The sequence below is a fragment of the Erythrolamprus reginae genome, chromosome 2 (genome assembly GCF_031021105.1).
Source record: "Erythrolamprus reginae isolate rEryReg1 chromosome 2, rEryReg1.hap1, whole genome shotgun sequence".
In the NCBI taxonomy this organism is placed as follows: Eukaryota; Metazoa; Chordata; class Lepidosauria; order Squamata; family Dipsadidae; genus Erythrolamprus; species Erythrolamprus reginae.
In genome coordinates this window covers 204,801,039-204,828,258 of record NC_091951.1, presented here as the reverse complement: position 1 = coordinate 204,828,258, position 27,220 = coordinate 204,801,039, and the positions used below count along the sequence as shown (strand labels likewise).

Below are 27,220 nucleotides of genomic sequence, written 5' to 3'. Positions count from 1 at the left end.
GACCCCTCGCATCCTGGACACAAACTGTTTCAACTCCTACCCTCAAAATGTCACTACAGAGCACTGCACACCAAGACAACCAGATACAAGAACAGTTTTTTCCTGAAAACCATCACTCTACTAAACAAATAATTCCCTCAACACTGTCAAACTATTGACTAAGTCTGCACCATTATTACTACTAGTTTTTTCTCATCATTCCTATCGCCCATTTTCTCACACTTAGGACTGTAATTTGTTGCTTGTATCCTAAGATCTTTATTAATATTGTTTCTTCATTGCTTACTTGACCTCTATGACAATCATTAAGTGTTGTACCACATGATTCTTGAGAGCATATGCACCAAGACAAATTCTTGGTCCAATCACACTTGGCCAATAAAGAATTCTATTCTATTCTATTCTATTCTATTCTATTCTATTCTACTCTACTCTATTCTACTCTACTCTACTCTAAACTCAGCCATTATTTTCCTAGGGCTGGAAAGAAAATCTAAAAGACCCAACTTTCACCCAACCCTCTTTTCATGACCCAGAGGATTATGCCAAAAGCTCTCACCGCCAGGTCACTGTAGAGATGGTCCCCAAAATAGAGCACCTTGGATCCACGCCAGCCTGTGAGCCGGAGGAAGTCAAAAAGGTTGCCCTAAGATTTTAGAAATGTTGCATTAGAATGATTAGAACTGCACGGATACAAGACCAAATTCCTAGATAATACCGGTATTTTTATATCACAGAGGAAAAAGGGAAAGTTCCCCTTCATATCTTGCAGGTACAGAAAAGCTAGCTATGTATAATATAATGTACAGTGATCCCTCGATTTTCGCGATCTCGTTCTTCGCGAAAAGCTATATCGCGATTTTTCCCACCCGATGATGTCACTCTCTTCCTTCCTTTCTCATCTTTCTTTCTCTCTTTCTCTATCTTGCTTCTTCCTCTCTCACACTCTCTTCCTCCCTCTCTCATCTCTTTCTTTCCTTCTCTCTCTTTCTCTATCTCTCTCCCTCTTGCTGGCGGGCGGTGGGCGGGCGGGCGAGCGGGGGCATCAGCGAGGAAGACCCAGGGAAGGTTCCTTCGGCCGCCCAGCAGCTGATCTGCTCGGCAGCAGCGAGGAGCCGAATCGGGGTTTCCCCTTTGCGTGGGCGGCGGGGAAACCCTGATCTTCGTCTGCTCGCTGCTGTTGCGCTGCCGAGCAGATCAGCTGCTGGGCGGCCGCAGCAGCAGTGAGCAGACGAAGATTGGGGTTTCCCCGCCACCCACGCAAAGGGGAAACCCCGATCTTCGTCTGCTCGCTGCTGCTGCGCTGCCAAGCAGATCAGCTGCTGGGCGGCCGAAGGAACCTTCCCTGGGTCTTCCCCGCCGCCCACGCAAACTCCACCATCTGCGCATGCGCGGCCATGAAAAAGGGCGCGCATGCGCAGATGGTGTTTTTACTTCCGCAACCCTACATCGCGAAAAATCGATTATCGCGAGGGGTCTTGGAACGGAACCCTCGCGATAATCGAGGGATCACTGTATATAACAATAGTAATAATAAATGATGGTAAAATAGAAATGTCACAATAGGTCATAAGAAACAGGACTGCCACACAGCGCCCAATGTTTTTAAATGCTTGTCTATGTATGTTTATATTGAAATAAAGAAACTTTTATAAATAAAAAAAGAAAAAAGAAAAGCTAGCTCCACATTGTCTCCGGGACTCAAGAGACCTCTGAGCAAATTACCACGAAACATTCAATCCCCCTTTTGCCTTTTCCCTGACTTAGTTGTCCAACTCTGGCCAAGTTTCCACCCTCAAACTTAAATAATTAAACCCAAGCAAGGACTGGCAGCTGTTCTTATTTTTGTCACTCCACCCTCTGTCCCAGACAGAGATGGTAGGTACACTAGGTGTTTGGAAAGAGGGACGGTTAACAGTAACAGAGTTGGAAGGGACCTTAGAGGTCATCTGGTCCAACCCCCTGCTCACGCAGGAGACCTATACTAGGGATTCGAACCACCGAACTGCCGACCTTTCTAATCAACAAGTTCAGGATGAAGGTAGATAATTAGTAATTTAGCAGGAGACACCATCAAGTACCAACATCAGTCTTGATTTTTTTATGCTGATGGAATTAATCATTCTCAGGGATCAAGGCATTAAAATCATATCGCATGTAAGTGTTACCTTACTTCCTCAAAAACACAGACCACCTATGTCAACATTCCCTACCTGTTTATACACCTGTCCTTTCTCCAGCTTATTTATTTTGTCCCACTGCAGATCTCCATTGCTATCCAATCTCCGGAAAGGCCTGGAAGGAAAAATGAGGTTGGAGTTAGAGAGGCTGTCAGAAAGGCCTTTTGCTTTCCACTATACAAGGGAAGGGCAGCACAGGTGTTCTAACATCTGATTCCTAAATGCACAGCTTTTTTTCTCACACACATGGGCATAAATTCTTTAACACAGGCTGGAGAATTCTGGGAGTTGAAGTCCACAGATCTTAAAATTGCCAAGGCTGAGAAACACTATAGGAAACATTAACACTGCTGTATGTTACACCTATGTACACATTTTCTGAAAAATTTAGGTGGGTATCAAATGATCCTGAAGGCTAAAGTAAATTAGGAATCTTGATTTTATAATTTATTTGTTCAGCAGCCTTCCCCAATCAAGTGCCCTCCAGGAATGTTGGATACCCATTATATATTCTTTAAGGTTTGAAAAGACATGGTACTGCATGTTAAGTAAGTCTTGTACAGAGAATTTTTTTTAAAAAACCCTACATAATGGCCGGTGATGTAAATTTACATCACAAAAGGAAATCAGGATATGCAGAGTTCAAGTATAGTTCAGCATAGCCTCTCTCATACAGTCAGCAATTGTTAGTTCAAATGTTCTATTTCTACTTTTTATTGTTGCAAGAAATTGAAACCAATGATGATTTAGGTTAGAGAGACAAAAAAAATGTAAAAATGAAAGAAAAACAAAGAAAGTGCAAGAATATAAAATTAAAATATGTGCAGGAGGAAAAGAAAACTCTCTCTAACCACTAGCAAATGAAATGCTGCAACCAAAGAACCCTGTAAATAAATAGTCAGAGGCAGTATATTTCATTTCATTTATTTATTTATTTATTAGATTTGTATGCCGCCCTTCTCCAAAGACTCGGGGCAGCTAACAACAATAAAAAGACAATGTAAACAAATCTAATATTAAAAATAATCTAAAAAACCCCAATTTAAAGAACCAATCATACATACAAGCATACCATGTATAAATTCTATAAGCCTTGGGGGGGAAGGGAAAATTTCAATTCCCCCATGCCTGACGACAGAGGTGGGTTTTAAGGAGCTTGCGAAAGGCAAGGAGGGTGGGGGCAACTCTGATATCTGGGGGGGTTGGTTCCAGAGAGTCGGGGCCACCACAGAGAAGGCTCTTCCCCTGGGTCCCGCCAGACGACATTGTTTAGTTGACGGGACCCAGAGAAGGCCAACTCTGTGGGACCTAACTGGTCGCTGGGATTCGTGCGGCAGAAGGCTCTCATGGTCTTAAAGGAACAACTCCCTCATTTTTAGCCTGAGTAGTTTTCATTGTGTTTTCATGTCTGAGCTATAATCTACTCAGGACACTCCCCCCAAAGGCACGTATTATCAATACACAACATGCTCTGATCCGTCTAATCTCCACAGAAATTGAGCAACAATGGCAGGACTAAGAAACACACTACCTTTTATTTTTGCAATATTGCAGTCACAGACCATGCCTTTAAAAAAAACCCTGCAGGCAGCATGATAGTGACACAGTGACATTACTGGAAGAGGCAGTATTACTTAAACTTGTCTGCCTTTTAAAATGTTTTAGGGAGAACTAAATTCCTAGCATGTTTTTTATAAAATCCTTGTGCACAGCTGTGTTTCTGCAGCACCATCTTTAGGGGCTCTAAATGCAAAGGGTCAAGGCTAAATATAGCCCACAAATTGCTGAATCGGGTATATTATATTCATCAGAATGTACATGCAGTAGTGTGCCATTAGCTCATCCCCATGTGGGGAAACGCAACACTCACTTGACACAGTCATTGAAGAAATGAGGCTTGTCTGCCTGGACTATGACCACATCAAAGAAGTCTCGCCAATCCTTGCCCACCATGTAGCGCATTCCTTTATCACTAGGGGAAACAGGGAGAAAAAGGAAGAGAATTAGGAGGGGACAGTGGTACTAAAAGTACAGAGTAGGGAGCAACTGTGAAACAAGACTCTCTCCAACAAACATGCTGGCTGAGGGATTCTGGGAGTTTAAGCCCCAGTTAAAGTTCCCAATATTCAGAAATGCTGATGTAAGCTCACTAGACAAGAGCTGGCAACAAGACGCCCGAAGGTGTTGTGCTATCAGTGGCACCTCAAAATGTTGCCTATCTACTCTGTGTGCTGAGCGCAAGAACTGAGGTGAGATGGAGTTAATAATGCTAACCACTGATTCTAACCATTCACCAACAGCATAACCACTAATACTGACAGAATTGAACTGCCGCCATTTTGACAGCTCCCTTTTATGGTTGTCAAACAGGGCAACCAATCAGATTTGTTTTTCGTTTCCACAAGATGAGCAGACCAGAGGGAGAACTAGGAACGTAACACACCATATACATTAAATTAAAATGATTAAATTATTAAATTACAATAGATTAATTAATTAATCAACCTTATATATTTTTTCCTATGTTGTAAACATAAAAGGGAACGGCATACATGCATTCTTGAATGAAAGGCAGAACTGATTTTTATTTATCAAATTTGGGTACCGCCCGTCTCACTCTTAGTATTATATATTTAGTATACTGTATAATCTTGCTATATAGTCTGGGGTTTACAGCAAAAGGCATAAAAACATAAAATGCTGATAAAAAAGGGCCAGGTAAATGGATATAATGAATTTAATTTAATTTAATTTAATTTAATTATTAATATTTAATTTAATTTATTTATATTTCGCCCAATCCCATGGGATTTAAACCTAATAAATAAATAAGAAAAAGAAACTTGCATCAAGATAAAAAAGGAGGAATGCAATCCAACTCACCAGCCGAACCAAAGCTAAAGTGAAACTCCTGAAAAAAATGTTAAGTCTCTGGTAACTTAAGAAAAACAAAACTAATTCCAAATAGCCCAGAAGTATTTTAGAGCCTGGGCATGCTTAAACTCACACAAAGCTGAAGGGACTATTGGTGATGAGGAAGAGTTTCTTGCCATTTTTGGCCAAACGGTGCAGTACAGCATAGGTCTCATCTCCATGCAGGATGTATTGCTCTGGAAAAAGGAAGATGGACAGACACCTTTAAGCAATCCACGATTTATGACCATTTTTTCAGTGACCATTTGAAATTATGACAGCATTTAAAAGATGGACTTGTGACCCAGCTTAATGTTACAGTCACTGTGGCACCCCCACTGCCATGTCATCAAAATTTGAGTGTTTGGTGGCCCATGCGCTCTTACAGCCACAAGGGTGCTGCTATTCTCTTCCACTTGGCTATTTCCCTCCATCTATACACTTTTGGCCACTTTGCACAGTGACACTTGAAGGAGGCAACACCACAACAGGTGCTGAAGTAGAGGCCCAGGGCCTTCAGCAGTCTCAGGCAGCTGCCATCACTCCTAGGCCTCTCCTTCAGCCCTCAGCCGCTGTTGCCACTGAGAAATACAGCCTCGAGGCTCACACTGTGGCCAAAGTCCCATCATTGCCCCACAACACAGGGGCAGTGTTGGATTTGAAGTAGAGATTTTAAGACGGAGGAGCAGCCAGCTGAGACTGCGGAAGGCTTTGGGCCTACACTTCAGCACCAGTTCCAGCGCTGCCACTGATGACTGCCATTGAGCAGGGTAACAAAAAGAGCAAAGATCAGGTGGGGATCGAGTGGGCAGATGGAAGAGGAGCAGCACCTCTGCAGTTGTAAGTGCTGCTTGGGTTGGGTGGGCAGTTGAGGCTTCCTGGGGTCCAGCGGCTTTATGCCATATTGCTGAGTCGAGCTAGGATGGCTAAGGTTTCTATGAGTGGCTACAGCTTTGTACTACACAGTAGCACTTCCGCAACTCACACATAGCCTGCATCTAGTTTTCCAGGGCCTCCCCCACCTCTTGAGGAAACCCCTTCATTCCTTACCTAGAATTCCCTCTGCTTAACAACTCACGGTTCTCACTTGACAATGTCAGCTGAGAAAGCCAGGATTGCAGTCGCTAAGTGATGCAGTAAAACCACAGCTTGCTTTTCAACCTCATTGCGTAGGGACCAAAATCCTGGTCCCAATTGCTGTTGCTAATGCAATGGCTTAACTACCTGTATGCCATAAGGGCAGACCTGTGGGCTCAACACCAGCAGGCTCTTTCCTTGCTTTTCCTATATCACACTATTACGCAGCCTCGGCAATTTTAAGATGTGCAAACTTCAATTCCCAGAATTTCCCAGCCAGTCTAGCTGTGGAATTCTGGGACCTGAAACCCATGTAGTTTAAAGTTTCCAAGGCTTAGAAATACTGGTATAGAACAGCGTTTCCCAACCGGTGTGCCGCAGCACACTAGTGTGCCGCGAGACACAGCCAGGTGTGCCGCCAAGCTCCTAGGGAACTCCAGCTGGGCGGGGCGCTGCCAGTGCCTCAACCTGGAGCTCCCACTCGCAGCTGTCCCCCGGCTCCGGCCCATGCCGCTGCTTCCGGCGCAAACCTGCTGGGCCCCAAAGAAGGAAGGCAGGAAAAAGGAGAGCTTAAGGAGAGCCCTGCCCAGCTGGAGATTCCCTGGCAGCACCAGGTAGAAGCCGGCAATGCAGCACCCTTTACCAGTGCTGCGCAAGGAGCTGGTCGTTGGAGTTTGGGGTGGGGAGCGATGAAAGTGCGGAGGCCGGCACCGCGGCTGCCCCCACCCCCCAGTGCCTCAGTTCCCCTCGCGCCCCTGGCTTCTCGCCGCTGACGCCCGCCCTTCCTCCCGATCTGCCCCTTTCTCCAGCTCCTCCGGTGAGCGCTCGGAGAAAACCTTCTCACAGCGGAGGTTGGAGAAGGTTCTTTGGAACGTCGGGGGTGCGTGCGTGCAGGCGCCCTATCCCCCAGCCAGCCTACCCGGAAAAGCTTTGCCGGCCTCCGCAGAGAAGGAAGAGAGAGAACAAGAGAGAGAAAGAAAGGAAGAGAGAGAAAGAGATAGCAAGAGAGACAGAATGAGAGAGAGAGAAAGAGAAAGAGACAGCAAGAGGGGGGAAGGAGGGGGAGAGAAAGAAAGGAAGGAAGGAAGGGAGAAAGAAAGAGATAGCAAGAGAGACAGAATGAGAGAGAGAGAGAAAGAGAAAGAAAGAAAGAAAGAGACAACAAGAGGGGGGAAGGAGGGAGAGAGAAAGAGAGCCAAAGAGAGAGGAAGGAAGAGAGAAAGAAAGAGATAGCAAGAGAGACAGAATGAGAGAGAGAGAGAAAGAAAGAAAGAAAGAAAGACAGCAAGAGGGGGGAAGGAGGGAGAGAGAAAGAGCAAAAGAGAGAGGAAGGAAGGGAGAAAGAAAGGGATGGAGAGAGAGAGAAAGAGGGAGGGAGAGAAAGAGGGAGAGAGAAATAGAGCGAAAGGGAGAAAGAGAGATTTTTTTGTCCATTGGGGAACATTGCCCCCCCCCCCAATGTTCCCCAGGATTTTGAAAATGTGAATAATGTGCCGCAGCTCAAAAAAGGTTGGGAAACACTGGTATAGAAGATAGAGACTCACCCAGATCTTGCATAATCCACTTGTACATAAAGCCTTTAATATGAACATCTCGGATGGCATCCTGTGGAAATGATGGAAGAAGAAAAAAGAAATTAATTCCAGGAATAAATATTAACATCGTAGGCCCTGACATTTCTACCTCTGGGTCGCATTTCAAATGCAGCATGAGTAGTGAGACCACATCAGTTTTATGCCTTCTGTCTGGTTTTTATTTCTTTGTTATTCTCTAAATAATGAACCAGAAAACAATGATCAAGGTTTGTGATCTGATCTCCTCTTTAAAAATTAAAAAAACTTTTAATAGCAGTAATGATTGTGTGTCTGTGGTTTGGATAACCAGTAGATAACTGTGGTATGAGGGAGTGAAAGTAACTATTTTGCCATACTTCTGCTTTGTGGATAATGCCAACAAACAATGCTGACTGGTGGGTCCAGGGGGAGAGCCTTCTTTGCTGCGGCCCCAGCCCTCTGGAACCAACTCCACACTTTTGTCTTTCAAAAGGCATTAAAACACATCAATGCTGCCAGATCTAGGGACTGTGAGCAACAGCTTCGCTCTAGCCATTAATATAAAAGAGGAATGATTATTTGTTTTATTGTGGGGCTTATGCATTTTATAATGTTTTAATTGTATTTATTGTTATTGTGTCTATTTTTACTTTTGTGAGCTGCCCTGAGACTGCGAGGAGAAGGACGGCCTATAAATCTAAATAGATAAATAAATATCAAATACTGTATATCCTTTTTTTTCTTTGCTTTCAGCATTTCTATACATTTTCCATCAACAAAATAATAATAATTGAGTAATTCATAAGTAATAATTAAAACCACAAAGTAAAACATTAAAACAGATATAACCTTTAAAACAATTAAAACAATATCAGAATATAACAATAGTACCAAAACACACAGACAAAAACAATCTTAGAAAGAACTGAAAGCACAAGGCTTGGAAAAGAAACCTTAATCTGTCCTTGTGGAACAAAACATTAAGCAACTTGTATTTGTATGTTTTGCACATATGCAAATAGCAGCCTGTGGGACAACTGAGAAGGGTCACTTGATCTGGAAAAAACCCCAAGGCTGTTTCTAATCATTTTAAAATATGTAGGAAAAAATGCATTATAGAGTTTAGCCACATTTGTTTTCTCTCATTGCCAGCTTTGCAATGATTAAGTCTGATTTTAATATTGAAGTTGCAACATAATTCTTTATTTGTTGCAAAAAGAAAAGGCTGTGTCTCTAGGAATGTTTAAAATACAGAAAATCTTATCTGGTTTAGTTGTCTCTATTTCCTCTCCCCCTCATTATTCTTTATTTCTTCCTCAATTCCTTTCAAAATACATGACGTTAAATTTTCAGTCTGGTTTGCGGTTGGGGGAGAATAACTGACACACACACACACAGAGACGCACACTATAGAACAGGACATCTGCTCCTGTTGACCCTGTTCTCTCCCTTTCCTTAAACTGTTCAAGCACTTCATGTAATCTGATCTTGCTTCCCCCTCTTCCTCCCTCTGTCTGTCTCTGTCTCTCTCTCACACACACAAACTGCTTAAATGATAACCTCTCAATGTTAAGTAAACTTCAGAAATGCCATTCACATTTTTCCAGTGGTAGACTTAAGATTCTGCAGGTGGGGAGTTGAAGAAAAGGAAAGGAGCAGAAAAGAATGGATCGAAAACATTATTTATGAGCATGCCAATTCTGACCTCTTGCTCAAAATCAGGGGCTGGGCAGCCCTCCAGAGAGGCAGAGAGCCAAAACAGATGTTTTTTTCCCGGTCTCTAACTTAAACAACAACAAAAAACGTGCTGAAAACATAAGCCGAGGGGCCCTCAATACGTGCGCCTTGGAGCAGTTGGGTTTACAGATAAGCCCTCCTGGCAGCAAGTCCTCTTGCAGCTCGGGACGGCCTGTTCCTCTCTGCTCTGATATGTCACAATCTTCTATAATAAAGCTCTATTTAAAAACAAAATCGGGAACCAAGAGGGCTAATGCAGCTCTGGGCCTTAAAACCTTGTCATTTTGTGGTAGGACAAATCACACAGGACAGTACGTCCTGCAAAACCTCCCAAAAAATAATTGCTACAATCCCACCCAACTCAGAACTGGAAAGAAAACACACAACTGCCAGTCGACAGTACTTCCTCCTCCTCCTCCTAACTTTCAACACAGAAGTTCTCCAAGACAAACAAGAGTGAAAAGGGAGATGAAGTACATACCGTAACATCTTTGTAGAGATGGATGGGGTCATAATCAATATCATTGCTGATAAAAAAGTCATTGGCCACAGCCAGGAGTGTCATTTCTGGCAGAGAGAAGATGTCCATGAATTGCTTAACAGCAGGGCCCTGGAAGGAAAAGCGGAAAAAAGGAGAGGAGTACACATTATTAGACCATTAGGGCCTTCCTTTTATAAAATAAGAAGACATGACTAAAATGCCTTCTGACCTTCACTCATTTAGCATTAGCTCTGAAGGATTTCTGTTGAAATTAAAGGTTACTCACTTCAACCCCTCTGGCTTTTTAGCAAAGACACATACACATTAATCTTCAAAAAGCAGAATTAAGAAAGTCAACATTGAGATTGTTCCAAAACAATCTGGAATTTGGACAAAGATAGATTAGAAGAAAAGTGGGGGGGGGGATGAGAGATTAGATATAGGCTATTAGAAGAAAAGTGAGTAGCAACTTCCAGGAAAGAAATGAGAACTGAAGACAGCTATGTTAAAAACAGAGCTGATAATTATGGTGGAATGAAGAACTGTGAGTAGACCAACTCTCTCGGCTATTCCTCCCCAGAAAACGTGAGGACTTGACATTGCCTACAAATGCTCCAGACAGTTGCTCCTTGCAAGGAGACCACAAAACAATGGTCTATGGTGAGTTCAGAGGTTTGGGGGATGAGGAAAAAACCATCTTTATTCAAACCACAGTTAGCACATTTTGAAAGGACATATTTCCTTTTCTTATCACTTTTGATAAATGCTTTTTTTGTATTAGGAATCATTAGATCCACAAGTTTTATAGAACCAGGTGAGCTTCCTTCAAATCCTTAGCAAAATAAGGTTACGTGTAAGAATTTTAAATTATTTCGGAATGAGTAGGGTAAAAAAAGGTGATTAAAACTGATTTTAGAAAATTAGAAAATAACTAAGGGTCCAAATAAGTTGAAATAAGATTTTGGAATTAATTATAAAGAATGCTACCTGTGCAAAAATGTGTTTTGAAGTTTTTAAAAAAGACAAGACTTTTAAAAATTGAACACTAGAAGGAATCAAAAGGAACTAAAGGTTACAATTAAAGGAGAACATCATTTAAAACTGACTTACTAATACAGAATAGAACAAAATACCTTAACACTGGACATAGTGGATATTTTGGAACAATGGATCCTGAAAGTAATTTTAAGAACGTTTGCTTCTATAGATAAGACCTTGTTTGAGAGATGTTATCGAAGACAAGTTTTATTGGACAGGATGAGACTAATCTGAAAGTGGATTTTAAAATGACAGTCTACAAGAATGATATGGGGGGGGGGGAAGCAATACCAGGTACACAAATTTGTTGTATTTTTATTATTTATTTATTAGTTTAATTTACATGCTGCCCAGCTCCCAAAGGACTCTGGGAGCTTTTATGTTATTAAAATTGTTTATACTTGTGACAAAGAATGAAGTCATTTCTTTATATACTTTTCTTTTCCTACACTATGTTCTCCTGTTCTTCCTTTTCTCTTTTTTCTGCACTATTTTTCTTTTTCTTAGTTTGTTGCAGTTTTTAACTTTTTAATTAAAATATTATAAAAAAGGATGGACATTGACACTAAAATTGCAATGATACTACCAAAATTCAGGGAAGAGTTAGTGTGTTGTTGAGAACTGTTGTGCTGAGAGCCACTGATGGGAAAAAATAATAGAAGGGATAAGGCAAAACAGTTTTGACCCTTTTGTTTATTCTTACATTAAATATCTGGAGTAATTAAAAGATTCTAGATTTGGCTCTGCCTAACTATAAGCGATCCAAATTTCTTGAACATGATATACAGTTTGCTCTGGTTCAAAAGAATATATTTTTGTCCTTTTCATGCAGATTATTAATATGAAGATTAAATAAAGACATTCATCCCAGCTATCATCCAATCAGCCAGCTTGTCTGGGAATGAAAACTAAGCACAAGAATAACAGCTTTAGACAACTCTGGGGAATTCTACCTTTCCATAGAAGCCACTGGCTTGGTGCAAGGGAATATGATGGGTGCCATCATACATCTCCAGAACTTCATCATCTGGAACAGGTTTCAAGCCTCTGCACAAGATTTTAAAAAGAGGACAGAGGGGCTCAGAATTACAATAACAGACTATTTTTAGCAGTTACCAGTAAATCAGTGTTTCTCAATCTTGGTCGCTTGAAAATGTGTAGACTTTAACTCCCAGAATTTCTGAGCCGGAATTCTGGGAATTGAAGTCCACACATCTTCAAGTTGTCAAAGCTGAGAGAAATTAGACAGCATCACAGTAGGTATCAGACATTTTGAAACTCAGCATAAGTCTTGGGTCACACAGAATGAAGTATCAGCTGTAGAAGGACAAGAATTTTCACAGGCATAATAAAATACATTCCAATGCAGACATGTAACAGTTAAGTTAAATTCTGACCCAACATGTTGTCATTAGGTCAGCCAGTTTGAAAATTAGAAGCCAGAACATTATATGAATGCTTCTAGCTCACTTCAAGCATAACAAGTAATTCTTCTCCCCTTTGCCTTGTTTGACATGGTTGGGATCACGTATTTATTACTGCTAAATACTATCAGTGTAAACCAGGCAAGAAAAAAATACAGCATTTCCCAAGGCCAGTTATAAATTTGCAAACCATGAATTGCCAGAAGCTAGGTTGCAGTCTGAACTTGGCCAACCCCAGTGATTTGGAAACCAACATGATGAAAACTTACCGATACACAGTACCCAACTGAATGTAGTGAAATGCATCTATCTTCATGAGCAAGCCCTATGGGGGACAAGGAAAAGCAGAGTTACCACCCACATAGAAACCTTAGGATTCCTAAACCTTGCAAATAAATTTTATAATGTTTTCAGGTGATTAGCTCACATTCAACAATATTGTCCCTTCGGTTCTATATTGGCAGCCACAAAGAAAAAAAAGGAAACATTATTTTTCTGTCCTAAGCTTACAAGGGAGCCTCAACAGATGGCTTATATGTAACAATGATTCAGAAAGGTAGCTAGTGGATAATAAAGGCAGGAACATTTACATGACTTAAGACTGTAATCCTGTGGCATTTGGGTTGGATATTTTGAATATTCTTACATTTCTGCAAAAAGCCCCCCAAAATCCTAAGATCCTCTGACCTTCTCATTTCAGGAAACAAATCTTCACCAGATTTGGAGCTTCATGGATTTATTCCTTCTCACTGATTCCCAGGGTGACTCCCCCGCCCTCCGCCCCTGTTCGTCTGCCATTTTGGATCCTCGAATCAAAGGTTTCTGGGCAGTTCGTAGAAAAAATCAAGTAGCCACACACAAACCTCCGAACCTCTAGACAAATTTGCTAACCCCTCAGAAACACAAATGACAAACACCCTCTCACCTTTGCAATGTCATAATGTAAGCCCCGGACAGCAAAGTTAGGCCAGTATTCATACTTCAGGATGCCCTTTGGATACTGATGTGATAAAACAAAGGGAAGTATGTCACCATGTGCAATCTTCTAGGAAATGTAAGTTAACCATTTCCCCCCCTGAATAATCAACATAGCAAACTGCTTGGAACCATTGGATACAGTTTTATCAGGCGCATAATTGTTAATTTCCAAACCAAACCATGAACAGAGTGATAGGAAAATTGAGAATGTGCATGAAGAATCAAACCAGACAACAAAGAGTTAACCATTTTGGATCTCTTCTCTTACTGTAAAGGACATGGAAGAAGCATTGTACATTTAAGAGGGAAAAGCACCTTTGAGCATAGTCAAAAATCCCAGCTGACAGAGCTTCTCTTTATCTAAACCAGAACACTAGAACAGAAATGAACAGTTTACATGTGAACATGTAAACAAATATATTGCTCTCTTCTATCACATCTACCCAGGTCCTAATGCATTCAAGCTACTTCTCTTCACATATTTTCTCATTTTATTTTCAAGCGTAAGGAGAATGATATGACTATTTGCCACTATAATCTCAACTTGAGAGCTGTCATTCAGCAAAGTTCTTAGTTCTACTGATAGTAAGAATCTGGCCATTTTCTTAGTATTGGAGATAATTACACTTATTTGTAAGGCAAAACCGTACCATTTTATTTTTTGTTCCTACAAGAAAGTAATTATTTGAACAATTCTTATTTAGCAAATAGCTTGCCCTTACGGATGGTCTCTCTACCCACTTATCCTCCCCAACTTCCCCTGCACTCACTCTCTCAACTGGCAGCAGCCACCGGAGGACCCACTACACTCATTTATTTATTATTTAGATTTGTATGCCGCCCCTCTCTGAAGACTCGGGGCGGCCATACCTCATGCCATACCTTCACACCATGTGCTAATTCCTTGCTCCCAGCTACAACCACTTATTCGCCTGTTAACCTCTGGCAAGCCATCTGGTACTTGCAATTTCCTATCAGCTTCCTCACTGGCAGGAAGTTCCAAGGAGGTGAACCGCAATTTTTACTTAACTATGCAATGGGCACTGTAGGGATTACCTTATCATGCTTGTTGGCATGGGGTGAGGTATCATCAATACGCTGATGATACCCAGTTGTACATCTCCACCCCATGTCCAGTCAACGAAGCAGTGGAAGTGATGTGCCGGTGCCTGGAGGCTGTTGGGGCCTGGATGGGTGTCAACAAACTCAAACTCAACCCAGACAAGACGGAGTGGCTGTGGGTTTTGCCTCCCAAGGACAATTCTATCTGTCCGTCCATTACCCTGGGGGGGGAATTATTGACCCCCTCAGAGAGGGTCCGCAACTTGGGCGTCCTCCTCGATCCACAGCTCTCATTAGAGAAACATCTTTCAGCTGTGGCGAGGGGGGCGTTTGCCCAGGTTCGCCTGGTGCGACAGTTGCGGCCCTATTTGGACCGGGAGTCATTGCTCACAGTCACTCATGCCCTCATCACCTCGAGGCTCGACTACTGTAACGCTCTCTACATGGGGCTACCTTTGAAAAGTGTTCGGAAACTTCAGATCGTGCAGAATGCAGCTGCGAGAGCAATTATGGGTGTCTCTAAGTATGCCCATATCACTCCAACACTCCGCAGTCTGCATTGGTTGCCGATCAGTTTCCGGTCACAATTCAAAGTGTTGGTTATGACCTATAAAGCCCTTCATGGCACCGGACCAGAATATCTTCGGGACCGCCTCCTGCCGCACGAATCCCAGCGACCGGTTAGGTCCCACAGAGTCGGCCTTCTCCGGGTCCCGTCGACCAAACAATGCCGTCTGGCGGGACCCAGGGGAAGAGCCTTCTCTGTGGGGGCCCCGACCCTCTGGAACCAGCTCCCCCCTGAGATTAGGATTGCCCCCACCCTCCCTGCCTTTCGTAAACTCCTTAAGACCCACCTCTGCCGTCAGGCATGGGGGAACTAAACATCTCCCCCTTGCCCATGTTGTTTTGCCATTGATTGATTGACTGTGTGTCTGTTTTTATATACATTGGGATTGTTTTATAAATTTATTAATTTTAAACTGTAATTAGATTGGTGGGCGTTGGATTTGTTATTATGTACTGTTTTATTGTTGTTGTGAGCCGCCCCGAGTTTGCGGAGAGGGGCGGCATATAAATCCAATAAATCTAATCTAATCTAATCTTGATCCCTCCACAACCCTACAGGCACTTAGCATATTGTAGAAGGACTTTAATGAATTGAACACTCATTGCAATTATCGTTTATAGAAAAACATTTGGACAATATACAAGCACTGGAACAAAGAATTTGAAGTACCCTATTTTACCCAATTAGAGTGCCACTGGATCATGGCTGAATACTATGAGGCTGTGAATTCTAGTCCTGAATTATTACAAGCCCTGATCTAGAACCAGTACTTCTCTCTCAGTCTTAGGAAGAAGTCAATGGAAAGGCACTTCTGAAATCTTGCCAAGAAAACTTCAGAGGCTTAATGAGGCAGTTGCCAGCGGTCAAAGCCCAGCCATCTCCACACACACAAAAGCCCAGTTAATGATTTTAAGTTTTATGGAATGCCAGATATGTTGCATGTGATTGAAAAGCTCAGCTGGTTGTCTTCCTTTTATGCTGGAAATTTAATAAATTTAAAAGAAGTACAGTACTCATATTATGGATGGATGAAAACTGTCAGTTGTCAGCCTTTCAATTACTGGTAGTCATGTAAGTCCAATTAATAAAATTTGAAAAGATAAGACAGTATGATTCCATATATCTAGATTATATTCACTATCTAGCAATGAAATTTAAACTGTAGGATAATTCTAAAACTTGATTAACCTGATATTTTAATTAAAAAGGCATTCTTCCCTGTTTACATTCATTTATTAGTCTAGCATTATGGAATACTAGTTGTTTTTTTTAACATGTTTGTTTCTTTTTATTGGTACCTTTTTATTCTGGTTAGTTGAGGTTTTCTTTTGCTTTTACTTATTTTATTATTATTATTTATAATTTATTGTAAAACATGCAGCTTATTATATAATTACGGTATAATCCAGATACTTATTCTATTATTAATAATGTATATATTTTTTACAATTAAAATTACATAATTATAATGCTTTTAAAACTGAGTTTAACACAACTAAAAAATTGCTTCCCACTTGTCCAGTTTCTAAGCCAAGGACACCTAAGCTGAATCCTAATTGCTTTGTTATTTTGTCAACAACAAAACAACCCCGGGTCAGGTTGTACCTTATACTGCTCCACTAGGATGTCCCTAGCAGTGTTGTAGATGCGGGAGTGGAGTGCAGGGGAGTACAATGCCAGGGTGTAGTCATAATCGAAGCCGTAGACGCCAATGGTATCCAGTGAAATCTCATTGTTGGCATAGATGGTTGAAGGATTCAGAAGATTGCAGACACCAGGTGGGAGCAAATCTAAATCAAGAAAGAGAAGCATGGAGGACAAGCTATGATAGCATATGGTTGCTACATGCCAGTTTGTCAGAAATAAGGAAGATGATCTTGACTAAGTTACACAAGCTCCGTTGCCAAAGTGAAAAGGATAAAATCCACAACCACTAGATAATATTTGGAAGGGACTCAGGTTTTCCTTAATTCATTGAACTGTAAGAGGGAGTGAGCAACATAATCAAGTCAGACTAGCATGATTCTGATAGAGCCTCAGTGGTGCAGTGGTTAGGGTGCAGTACTGCAAGCTACTTCTCCTGATCACTGGCTACCAGCAGTTTGGCAGATCGAATCTCAGTAGGCTCAAGGTTGACTCAGCCTTCCATTCTTCCCAAGTCGGTCAAATGAGGACCCAGATTGTTGGGGGCAATATGCTTACTCTTTATAAATTGTTTAGAGAGGACTGTAATGCTGTGAAGCGGTATATACTGTAAGTCTAAATGATATTGCTAAATGCTATTGACAATATAGCCAATCTGAATTAAAAAGTGGTGTTAGTCTTTCTGTGGAATGGATTTCCTGGTCTGGGTGCCTAGCAAGGCTATAATCAATCTGGCAAGAGAGCTTGCATACTGTACCTCCATCAAGGTTGTCTTCCTTGTTCTTCTTAGATGCTGAATCAGAAAATAAAAAAATTGTGAGTCCTGGTCTTCTGTTAGCATGGAAGCTGGCAGAGTGACCTTAGACCAGCTGTGCTCTCACCCCAACTTTCCTCACAAGATTGTTGTTGTGGGAAAGTTCAATTATACAGAAAAATATGGGATACAAAGCAATCCATCAAAGAAATCTTCCACGTGGATAATCATCCCATATCAAGTACTACCTCTTACAAAGTACCAAAAGAGTTTTAAGAAGGAAGGTGGAGGCAGAAAATAAGATGGATTAAAGGGAATACATGATACTTCACTGTGAAGCAGGAAACTAAGAAAAAGGAATTCAGAGGTGGTGAGAGGATTGGTAAAGAGAGCATCTCATTTCTATTACCAAAAGGGAGGTATCAAAGCAATCAGAGAGTCATTTTTTAAAATTCACTTTAAACTCCATTCACTCTTGTCAAGCAGAACTTGTTCCTCTTCCATAATGTCTTACAGAGGCAGACTCTCTTAAAATTGCTAACTGCCCATTGTTTAAACATATGCTTCAAGATGTCTAATGTTAAGGTATTTGCCCCATTCTATGTTAGTAAGTCAAATGTAAGTAGTATTCTGTAATTGTAATTATTAGTTCCTTCTATTTCCCCCTGGGGTCTAATTTTTAAAGGTATTATCTTGTGCTGTTTTTTAATTAAAAACAAAAACATTTTGCCATGGAAACATTTCTTTATAATAATTCCAAAATCTCATTTCAAATTTATTTGGATCCTTAGTCCATTTCTAACATTATAAAATCCAAGTTTTAATCGCCCCTCTGCTATTTATTCCAAAATACGTTTTAAATCTTTAACCTTGTACTAAAAAGTGTTTTGCTAAGGACCAATTGAAACTTGCCTGGTTCTACAAAACCTGTTGATCCTACATTCTAAATAGCTGTTAACAATTATTTCTTAATGTAATTAGAAGGAAGTATATGAACTTAGTGTTCTTTCAAAGGTGCAAACCGTGGATTGAGCAAAATGGCTATTCCCTCATCTCCCAGAGTTCTAAAGCTGCCAGGTATTGCTGTCTTGTGATCTCATGAGGAGCAACTGTCTGGAGCACTTGTGTGTGTTCTCAAGTCCTCTCCTTGTCTGGAAAAGAACTGTAACGAACTGCTCTACTCATTGGCTTGCCCACTATGATTGTCAACTCCACTTTTTGAGGTGCTGCCTTCAGTCTGCTGTTTCTTCCTTGGAAGTCATAATCTCTGAAATCTCATCCAAGCACCCATGCCTCACTCTTCTTCAAAGGCGCTCAGGAAGCCAGAGAAAACAAGTTGAATAGAGACATTACGTTTGCCAAAGGCATCCGTTGAACTTCATAGCCAAGGCCCAATTTACTTATTTTGTTGTTTTTGTCTCCTGCCCAAATCAATGGATTAAGAATGGGTTACAATACATTAGACATCGTTTTAAAAACCCAACAGAAAAGGATGTCCCAACATGGACACAATTAATGCTAGATTTAAATGTTTGAAGGCTTGATTAAATGAAACGGTTTCCATTATGTTCTAAATCCTATGAGGGAAGAATCATGGGATTTAACCTTTTAAAATTTAAAATTAATTCTGATTTTAATGTTAATTTTACTGATTATATTGTACACTTCCCAGAGCCACTCTCTGAAGGTGATATGTGGTTAAAAAATTGAAAATATAAATATAAAATAAATATGAGGCTTTTACAAATTATGCTTTAAAGTTATTGCTGTTTATCAACATCCCAAACTTTTTGTAAAGTATACTAGAATTCAATGTATATGGCAACAATTCAGCAATTTCCCAACTCAGGGTCATCCTGCATCACTGCCAAATAGGAAAATGGCCAATAAAAACAATAATATTGCATGGCACAATATGTTGTGGTAATTAGAAGTCTATTCCCAAACACTTCAGGAATATTCTAATTTACAGAGTCACCCAGGGTCATTCTCCTAAGTAAATAAAACAACCAGATTCCATGCGTATGAAATGGCTCTTTAGCAGATCTGAGGTATCGGTAACTCAATAATATGAAATTGTGACCTTCTAAATAGTATCAATGTAATTTACCCTTTGTAAATAATAATTATTAATAAAATTATTAAAATCCATCAATGTTCAAAATTATTAATATCTATCCATTTTCAAGAAGAAAAAAAAGAGTTATTTGGAAGCAATTCTGTCTCTTACGGAATTAAGGAACAGATTAAAAATAAACATGCAAATACATGAATATGTAGCCTAACAGGTTAAGCAGTTATTTACCGAAGTGGTCACATAACTTTTAAAAACCTGGGAAGAATTGTTTATGATCAAAGCTATAAAAGACTGACTTTTTTAAATGGTGGGAACAAAAAGGTGAAAATAAAAATACTTTTAATTTAGTAGAACAACAATTATTTATTTACACAATTCAGAATTATCTTTTGTTGGGAGAAGTCTTAGAATGCTTGGCTGCATAGCTAGAGGTATAACAGGCAGGAAGAGGGAGATTGTGATCCCGCTGTATAGAGTGCTGGTGAGACCACATTTGGAATACTCTGTCAGTTCTGGAGACCTCACCTATAAAAAGATATTGATAATATTGAATGGGTCCAAAGAGGGGCTATGAAAATGGTGGAAGGTCTTAATCATAAAACTTATCAGGAAAGACTTCATTAACTCAATCTGTATAGTCTGGAGGACAGAAGGGAAAGGGGGGACATGATTGAAACATTTAAATATGTTAAAGGGTTAAATAAGGTTCTGGAGAGAAGTGTTTTTAATAGGAAAGTGAACACAAGAACAAGGGGGCACAATCTGAGGTTAGATGGGGGAAAGATTGGAAGTAACATGAGAAAATATCATTTTACTGAGAGAGTGGTAGATGCTTGGAACAAACTTCCAGCAGACGTGGTTGCTACATCCACAGTAACTGAATTTAAACATGCCTGGGATAAACATATATCCATCGTAAGATAAAATACAGCAAATAGTATAAGGGCAGACTAGATGGACCATGAGGGCTTTTTCTGCCGTCAATCTTCTATGTTTCTATGTCTACTACAAACTTTCAGTGGCAATAGCCAAAATGCAACATTTGTTGTTTTATTTATTTAAAAATTCACATATAGGCTAATTTCTCCTGGAATATTGGATACTGGGGCAGAGGTAGCTTGAAGAAAAAAAACAGGCTCTTGCTAAAATTATTTTCTTCCCTACTTCTCTGCCATATTATGTTAAAGATGAATGGAACAGGAATTATTTTTCCTTTTTTGAACACTCCCCTACCTTCACTTCAGAACTTCCTTGAAAATTCCTGCTTCTTTCTACAAGCTAGATAGTCACTGCTGGAATCAGAATCCAACTTCAGTCTAATTTATCAAGGCAATTGTTATATTTTTCAAGGGCGAGCTACCTAAACATCAGTGACACCAGACTATTTACATAGCATAGATTTTGATGCTGCCTTTGTCCTGTGATTCCACATCTGGGAATCTCAACTGGTTGGCTTTTCATATGCCAACAGACCCGTTAATAACAGAAGCTGCCATTTGATGAGTCAGCTAATTTCAGAGTCCAATCCAGGGGAACTTTTCTCAGTCCTTCCCGCTTTACTCCCTGGAATAGATTTTGCTAAAAATAAGTCTCTTCAGTTAAACTAAAAACCCCAAACAATCCCTAGTATGAATAAGATCTTATTCCCGGACAAATCAGAAATTTCTGGGTCAGGCAGTAACAACGCAATACTGTACAGAGGGTTGATGGCACAGCCTATTGGGAAAGAACTAGCAATATGTAGGAAGGAAGCAGATATTGTATACATATGCAATGCTGAAGGCAGCAGGAGGAGGAGGGAAGAGTGGGAGAGACGTGGCACGCTTGTTAGCAGCCAGGAAGAAAGAAGTCAGCAAATAAAGAAGAGACTTGGATAATTGGGGATTTCCAAAATAAATATTTTGACCTGAGCACACCATTTTTTTATTGGGGTTAGTTTTTTAGAGCTTATATTCGACTTCTTTTTTATTGCTGTATCTTTCTGTATTGTTATTATGTTGTAAGCCCCCCTGAGTCCTTCGGGATTGGGTGGCATAGAAGTCAAATAAATAAATAAATAGGTAGGTAGGTAGGTAGGTAGATAAATGAATGAATAAATTAGTGAATGAATGAATAAATAAATAAATAAAACAAAACCAATTTTCTTTCACTGCATAGTAATTTGAAAAGAAAAAAAATCACTGCTGCTATATCAACAGCCAGCATGAATATGATTCCCTCTTGGCACAGCTATATCAGAAAGGAACTGAGAAGTGTCAAGCCTTGTAGATAACTCTTATGTTTAGGAACATTAAGATGCTGCCTTATATAGAATTGTACCTAACATGTGACATTGGCTTTAGGTTGTGTTGGCTGGGTATGATAACAGTTATCATGCAACACACAAGTGTATTCTTTTTCCTTTTGTTGGTTGCACTAACTATCTAGCATCCTCACAGAGCATGGGTTGAGCTACACCAAGTAATAATCTCAGGATCACACATTTCTCAATCACCTTTTTAGTGAGCCTTACTCCCATTCTAAGCCCTTTGTTCCACTGCAATTTGGCAGTGGCCCCAACCATATTAGTGCTGTTTCTCACCAATCAGGTGGGAAATCCAGAAAAAAGTAGTGCATAGACTTACTACTTTGTTCACCCTCCCAAAAGTAGAAAACTATATTTCTGTAAAACAGGTAAGAATGGAACAGATTTCCCCATGCATAATGCTGAATCAACTGAAATATGTTGCACCATCCACTCTAAGGGTTTAAGTAAAATCCCCAACACTCCTCAAAAGTTGCTCACTTGTGTTCTGGCTAGAGTGGACTCTCAAAGCACTTGGAGCAATTTTTGTTAACCTGGCTAGATAGACCATAACTCCAATAATCCCTAACCAACATCTGAAGCCCTGCTCTACTCTTTACATAGTCATTTGAATCTACAGTACTTTGCTCTAGGAGAACAGAATAGAATAGAATTCTTTATTGGCCAACTGTGATTGGACACACAAGGAATTTGTCTTTGGTGCATATGCTTTCAGTGTGTATAAAAGAAAATATACATTTAGGCTTACTATACAGAGAGAACATTCCAAAGTTTTAGATCATGACTGGTTGGAGTATTCTGGGAACTAAGGTCCACAAGTCTTAATGTGGCCAAGATTGGATACCCCTGTTTTAGATAATAGACAACAGATGATAAAGAGATAAAATAATAGAGATGCTTTCAAACCCAGGTCTAGCAACTATCATCTTAGAAGAGACTTTCCTTCCACAAAAGTCGGGTTTCCTTTTCCAGGCCTTTGTTTACAGGATGGTTGGACATACCAGCTTTCGAAAAGTGAAGATAATTGTTGATGTTTTGCCTGCAGACTACAGTCTGTTGAAAGAGTGCTAACCTCAATGAAAAAGTCGACAAAAATTGTAATTTTGGAGCTTGCTTTACTGCTGAGTTGAAGCACTACTCTCATCTCTCATCTCCTCCCACAAATGTACCACATGATTCTTGACAAATGTATCTTTTTCTTTTATGTACACTGAGAGCATAAGCACCAAGACAAATTCCTTGTGTGTCCAATCACACTTAGCCAATACAGTATTCTATTATATTATATTCTAATGACTGCATGACTATAATTTTATTGCTTGTATCCTTACAAGTTATATTGCCTGTTTCCTAATATGATCTGATTGTTTATTTATCATTAAGTGTTGTACCTTAGGATTCTTGATGAACCTATCTTTTCTTTTATGTACACTGAGAGCATAAGCACTATGACAAATTCCTTGCGTGTCCAATCACACTTGACTAATAAAAATTCTGTTCTATTCCATTCCATTCCATTTTATCCTTCAGTTTGCAGAACAATTTGCATGCACTTTGAAACTCTTACAATAAATGGTACTGGAGTGAGAAAATACTGCTTTAAACCAGACCAGATAGATTTCTGGTGAGCTTTAGATTAGATAAAGGGAACCTGACTGGATGCAGCAAGGAAAAATGTTGTTGGCCTTGGTTAGGTGCAGTAATAAAAGCTCTTGCTGTCAGAACAGACCTTAGAAAATAAAGGATCAATTCCTTAATATCAAGAGTCTTGCAACACTCCATCAGCTGCATGAAATGTTATATGTATATAGTCAGAAAAAGAAGAAAAACAATGTAGGATTGTGGGAACATATCACCGAAAATTGACCTTCAACATCCCATAGGATTCTCCCTTGTTATACTCTCCTTCCCACTAAGTCCTCCCTACGAAATCAGACACAAAGCAATACTGTATAAACTTTCTACAAATCCCTCCCTCCCACCTCCAGCAAGACCTTGCCAACTAGGGGGAGGGAGGGAGGGAAAGAGAGAGACAGGCTATCCCAGCCTGAATGCCTGGGGAAAAAAATACCAGACCCCAAATTCCAGAAATGGATGGAGGAGGAGGAGGAGGAGGAGGAGAGATGGGAAAAAGCAATCAAGATTCATTACAATGATGTGGAGCAGGGGGCGGCGAAATTCTCATTGAAAAGGGCAACAATTCTCGAAAGCACATTTCCAGGGGAAGGACCCAAGGAAGACCCCCATTCCCTCCCCTTCCCAAAAAACCAGTTCTGTCCAACCATGCAGGAAGGGAGAGGGCTCAAGAAATGACCCAAGAAAAGGACTCCCAAAACTTGACTGAACTACAAAAGAACCTACCATCTAAACCTCCATTCTACAACTCCATCCTAAATAAAGATCTAACAGTGGGATAGAAACTTCTATTTACCATGTTGAAATCATACACAAGTGACTCATTAGATAACAACAACGGGATAAAACTTCAGTTTTAGAAATTGAACTTCTTCCTATATAAAGCAATGACCACAAAAATACCAGTAATTAACAGAAATGCAACAAGTCTATAAAGGCTATGAGACAGGATAGTCAACAAAGAGATTGAATTGTCTCTGTTGCATATATGTAGTTTCCTTCTCTTTTTCTTTCTTCTTTTCTTTCTCTTTTCTCTTTTTTCTCTTTCCTCCTCTCATCTTTAACTCTTCTTCTTTATCTTTTCCCTTTTTATTTTATGAATGTGTTGTACAGCTCTCTCCTTTTCATTCAATTAAGACATCCACTACCTATTATGATAGAGGTTTAATGCAAAAAACCATATATTTGTATGTTTTTATATCCTCCAAGCTCAAATTTCTCTGTTGTGTTGTACACGTAGACACATATATCACTATTATTATTATTATTATTACTATTATTATTACTACTGTTGTTGTTGTTATTAATTAGACTTGTATGGCTGTTCTTTCTTCAATAAAGAAAATAAAAAAAACACAACCCAACAACATTTTGGACGTGCCAGCTGGTGCGTGCGCAAAGAAAGCCTGGCATCCAACTTGGCACGCCAGGAAGGCGTCCGAGAAGCGGGCTACGTGGACCAACCCAGGTACTCCGGATGAGGAGAGGTACTCTTTTGAGGAAAGCTTTAGGAAGGGAGAAATCTCGAAATCAACGCCAACGCTCCCCACTTTCTCTCTCTCACACACACACGAAATGGGAGTCCTTGTTCAGAAGGGTTGAGAGACCGAAGGGGACAATGGAAGCAGCCCCTACCGCGGGGGCAGATGGAAAGAGAAGGCGAAGTCTCAAAGAGCCTCCGGACGGGAGGACCCCCTCACTTGCTCAGAGTAACCTCCGCAGTGTAACCTCCCTCAGGGGCGCCCGTTGGGGGGGGGGGGGCGGAGAGAAAAGCGGGAAAAGGTCTCGCTCTATTCGACGACCCACCTTGCACCAGCCGCTTCATCTCGCCGTAGCGCGCCCAGAGGAAGCTCTTGTTGTCCGGCCCGGGAGCTGGAGCGCTGGAGGAGAAAGCTCGGGCGGCCGGGTCTTCGTCTGACGGCACCCGCCGGGCGTGCGATTTTCTGCCACCGTAGGGTGGGCTAGGCTGCGGGGCTTGTTGCGCTGCCGCCGCCGCCGCCGCCGCCGCTGGGGCTTCGGCCCCGAGGCGGGTACAGTAGGGAGCGGAGGGGGCCGCCAGGCGCACGAACCGCCCGGCACGCACGGCGGCCCCAGCCATGCTGCAAGGAGCGACTGAGAAGCCACCTTCCTCCGCGGGAGAAGAAAAAGGGCAGCCGAGAGGGCTGGGCCAGCGCGGGAGGGGGGGAGGTCGCCCCGCCCTGCGAGAGGGAAGGGCCTAGTCCCAGGCCCCCCGACCCGCTCGTACGCCCGCGGCCGCGCTGCTCCGCCTCGCACCTCATCTTGTCCACGTTCCTCGTTCTTTAACCCCAGTTTGGCTATTGGGAAACGATGAGCAGAGATTCAATGGAGGCATGTTCCTCCTGGAAAATGGTATATTTGTGTGGGATGGCCATCTAGGCGTCGGATCTTAAAGCACACTAAAGAAAAGCGGGGAAATGGGATAGGTGGTGGTGGTGGTTGTAGAGGCCTCGGGGTTTCCCCTTCCTTTGGTTGTTCCTCCTTGATTAGGTTGACAAATCTATAGGGTTCGCTGGGAGGACACTTGATAGTTGTATTCGAGTAGTAAACAAAGTACCCAGCATATTTTAGCTCAGGAATCCAGCCAGCCTGTGTGACCAGTTTATAGTTCACCGGTAACATAGGTTTAACATGGTTAACGTAATGCAACCAGGAGATCCCTCCTGTGACTTTTGTTCATTTTTCCTCCTGCATAATGCTGAACTTTTGACCGGTTGCCCTAAAAGTAGCTGAAAAAAGTGACCCAACAGTTCATTGTCAGAATTATCATCAAAACATAGAAACATAGAAGACTGACCCGGCATCTAGTCTGCCCTTATAATATTTCCTGTATTTTATCTTAGGGTGGATATGTTTATCCCAGGCATGTTTAAATTCAGTTACTGTGGATTTACCAACCACGTCTACTGGAAGTTGTTCCAAGCATCTACTACTCTTTCAGTAAAATAATATTTTCTCATGTTACTTCTAATCTTTCCCCCAACTAACCTCAGATTGCACCCCCTTGTTCTTGTGTTCACTTTCCCATTAAAAACACTTCCCTCCTGAACCTTATTTAACCCTTTAACATACTGTATTTAAATGTTTCGATCATGTCCCCCCTTTCCCTTCTGTCCTCCAGACTATACAGATTGAGTTAATGAAGTCTTTCCTGATAAGTTTTATGTTTAAGACCTTCCACAATTTTTGTAACCGGTCTTTGGACCCGTTCAATTTTATCAATATTCTTTTCTGGCGAGGTCTCCAGAACTGAACACAGTATTCAAAATGTGGTCGCACCAGCGCTCTATATAGCGGGATCACAATCTCCCTCTTCCTGCTTGTTATACCTCTAGCTCTGCAGCCAAGCATTCTCCTTGCTTTCCCTACCGCCTGACTGCACTGTTCACCCATTTTGAGACAGTCAGAAATCACTATCCCTAAATCCTTCTCTTCTTAAGTTTTTGCTAGCACAGAACTGCCAATACAATATTCAGACTGAGGATTCCTTTTGCCCAAGTGCATTATTTTACATTTGGAAACATTAAACTGCAGTTTCCATTGATTTGACCACTTACTTAGTAAAGCTAAATCATTTGCCATATTACAGACACCTCCAGAAATATCAACCCTATTGCACACTTTACAGTCATTGGCAAATAGGCAAACCTTCCCCTATGTCACTCACAAAGATATTAAAATATTATTCTTAACCAAGGTCGTCTTATGCTTTCAAATTAACACCCGAGATAATTTTTAAGTCATTCTTATTGTATTATGAAAGATGAAGACATGGT

General features: G+C 41.0%; 1 protein-coding gene across 2 annotated transcripts in view; it reads right to left on the bottom strand.

Annotated features, from left to right (window-relative positions):
* Positions 1-25,714, bottom strand: part of LOC139161802 (5'-nucleotidase domain-containing protein 2-like) — a 33,280-nt gene extending 7,566 nt beyond the window's left edge. The window contains exons 1-11 of one of the 2 annotated variants that reach the window (XM_070741406.1): positions 25,233-25,714; positions 16,617-16,801; positions 13,329-13,403; positions 12,673-12,728; positions 11,933-12,026; positions 9,942-10,070; positions 7,715-7,775; positions 5,188-5,290; positions 4,051-4,152; positions 2,214-2,295; positions 560-646 (exon numbers count right to left, since the gene is read on the bottom strand). In XM_070741406.1, coding sequence (XP_070597507.1) covers positions 560-646; positions 2,214-2,295; positions 4,051-4,152; positions 5,188-5,290; positions 7,715-7,775; positions 9,942-10,070; positions 11,933-12,026; positions 12,673-12,728; positions 13,329-13,403; positions 16,617-16,801; positions 25,233-25,524 — 1,266 coding nt within the window. In that variant the 5' untranslated portion in view covers positions 25,525-25,714. The remainder of the gene's footprint in view (positions 1-559; positions 647-2,213; positions 2,296-4,050; positions 4,153-5,187; positions 5,291-7,714; positions 7,776-9,941; positions 10,071-11,932; positions 12,027-12,672; positions 12,729-13,328; positions 13,404-16,616; positions 16,802-25,232) is intronic. The other variant, XM_070741407.1, reaches the window with a different exon arrangement.
* Positions 25,715-27,220: the final 1,506 nt, after the last annotated feature.